Below are 2,500 nucleotides of genomic sequence, written 5' to 3' on the forward strand. Positions count from 1 at the left end.
TACAACCGTTCCTACACAGGGCGTTCTCTTCTCTCCATCTCATCTCTGATAGTGTTCTCGTTACATCCCGAATGAACATCTGTAGACGGAAAACGACGCAGAAATATGGAGCAAAAACGTGTTTCCTTACTTTTATGGGGAGTTATTCTAATCCTTTTTTTGGTGATCGCGCTGGAGCCGAGGACCGTAGGTGAGTTGTTCGCCTGTTCACACATAGTATAGTAGATCACGACATTTAACTTATTGTTATATTGTGACTTTTTATTGTATGGTGTTCAAAACAAATACAAATATTAAAATACAAATAATTAAAACAAATACAAACATTAAAACATTGATGGTCGCGAAGTGTATATCTGATTGCTTAATTGATTGAATACTTAATTAGCACAGGAAAGTAGGCTACAGTTCAATACAAGGTCTGCTAAGAGGATTTTAAACCCTATGGCTTGTTTGTTTCCATTGGGGTCCTTTATATTATCTATTATCTATAGTGGCGTGAACCATAATGACTATTAATCTATATCTATATCTAACTGTTTCTTGTGTAGCCTATTTGCTTCGTATAGCTCAGTTAAATGTGTGTGTGCACAGTCCGTTTCCACAGCACGCAGCGCACGCCTCTCCAAGCGCAACAGGTGACTCACAGGCTGCTTGCTTGATAGTGCTACATACACTGTAGGCTAGTGTGGAATGTCACTGTTTAAACCAACCTGGGGGTCTTCAACATTTTCCAGCCCAAGAACCCCTTAGCTGAGAGAGAGAGAGAGAGAGAGAGAGAGAGAGAGAGAGAGAGAGAGAGAGAGAGAGAGAGAGAGAGAGAGAGAGAGAGAGAGAGAGAGATGAAGCAGGGACCCCCACCCCACTATATATTGGATTCATGTTAAATTTGTATTTTCAGACATTTAACCACTTAAAATCTCAATATTTTGTAAACTTGACCTTTGGCTCTGTACTTGGTCTGCTCTTTTTTCCCTGTATACCGAAGTTCTTCTGCGAGGCGTTGAGCTTGTAGATCTGCTATTTTCGGCTAATGTTCCCCCAGAATAGGGATGCAAGGGTTCAAGTGGTTAATGTAAAAATAAAGTCCCTATCACACAAATATTTGGTGGCCCCCCTTGCAGTATCTCTGAGGAGTGAGGACCCCCTGTTGAAGGCCCCTTGCTTTAAACTATGAGATACACATGGATACATAACACTGGTGATTTGACTGTATAGGCTATTATTACTGTAGCCTTGCATTTCAGAAGCTGATTGAACATTGTTTTTGCCTTGGTGAAATAAAGCCAACTCTCACTGCACTGGTCAGATGAGATCTCACATCTTGGAAATATTATTCTCTGAATAACATGTTTTGTTTGGTTAAGTTGGGCAAGGCCAATTATTGTCATTTATGGTCCAACCAAACGGAATTCTGCATTATGGATTGTAATATTAGACCCTCTGCTGCCTGCCACCCTACTTGGTTTATTACATGTCGACTACTTGGTTTATTACTTAGTTTATTACATTTGGCTGAAACCTAAAAATGGGTCTCATATGCCTATTTCTTTTGGGTTCCAGTGAACATAATAGTGATGTGTTTTCATGAATATAAAGCTGCATAAGTAAATTCACAGGAGCACACCCATTTTCAATGATGCTCTCTTTTAGCATGTAGTGCCATTTAAATAGACCTGCTGCACATCTTCCATCTGATGCACCATAACACCTCACACGTTTTATACACTAACAGAATCTGACACAGTGTCACAGTGCAGATAATTTTACCATTCATCAAAGTTGAGTAGTCTATACTTACAACAATCTCTCATATGATCACATTCACATGAGCTCTGATAAAAAAAATACCAACGTAGAGATGTACACACAACATAAGACATTGCAAAGTGTCTCAAAGAATAGCGTTGAAGTTTATCACAGTTACTTTTCAGTACAGACGTTTTTACTCCTTCATTAAGTATCACTTTTATGCACACAGTAACATCCCCAGTGTTAATTTAACTTGAATTGACCCAAATGGATGGTGAGGATTTGACTGTTCCTTTTCCACTGGTCTACTGTTCCCCTCCTCTCATTACTGTTTGCTCATCGCCCTCCACCCACAGAGAGGCCTATTTTCAACCTGGAAATCCCACATACCAAAAGAACTGTGTGGTCCTCTTGCATTGTATGCTGCTGGGTCTCACACGCGCACACACACACACACACACACACACACACACACACACACACACACACACACACACACACACACACACACACACACACACACACACACACCAAGTGCGTTTGTGCGAACACACATATGCGTACTGTACACAAACATATACACCCACATAAGATTGTCTGCGAGTTCTCCACATTACAGTCAACAGCACACACACGCACACACGCACACACACACACACACACACACGCACACATGCGCGCGCATACGCACGCACGCACGCACACGTACGTGCGCTCGCACGTACGCACGTACGCACGTACGCACGCA

General features: G+C 41.6%; 1 protein-coding gene across 1 annotated transcript in view; it reads left to right on the forward strand.

The window, feature by feature from the left end:
- Nucleotides 1-2,500, forward strand: part of LOC311040272 (TGF-beta receptor type-2-like) — a 44,828-nt gene that overhangs the window by 131 nt on the left and 42,197 nt on the right. The window contains exon 1 of the mRNA XM_084050449.1: nt 1-190. This exon is cut by the window's left edge and continues 131 nt beyond it. Coding sequence (XP_083906575.1) covers nt 106-190 — 85 coding nt within the window. The 5' untranslated portion in view covers nt 1-105. The remainder of the gene's footprint in view (nt 191-2,500) is intronic.

This window comes from Gymnoscopelus microlampas, assembly GCF_963454915.1.
Source record: "Gymnoscopelus microlampas genome assembly, chromosome: 3".
Taxonomy (NCBI): Eukaryota; Metazoa; Chordata; class Actinopteri; order Myctophiformes; family Myctophidae; genus Gymnoscopelus; species Gymnoscopelus microlampas.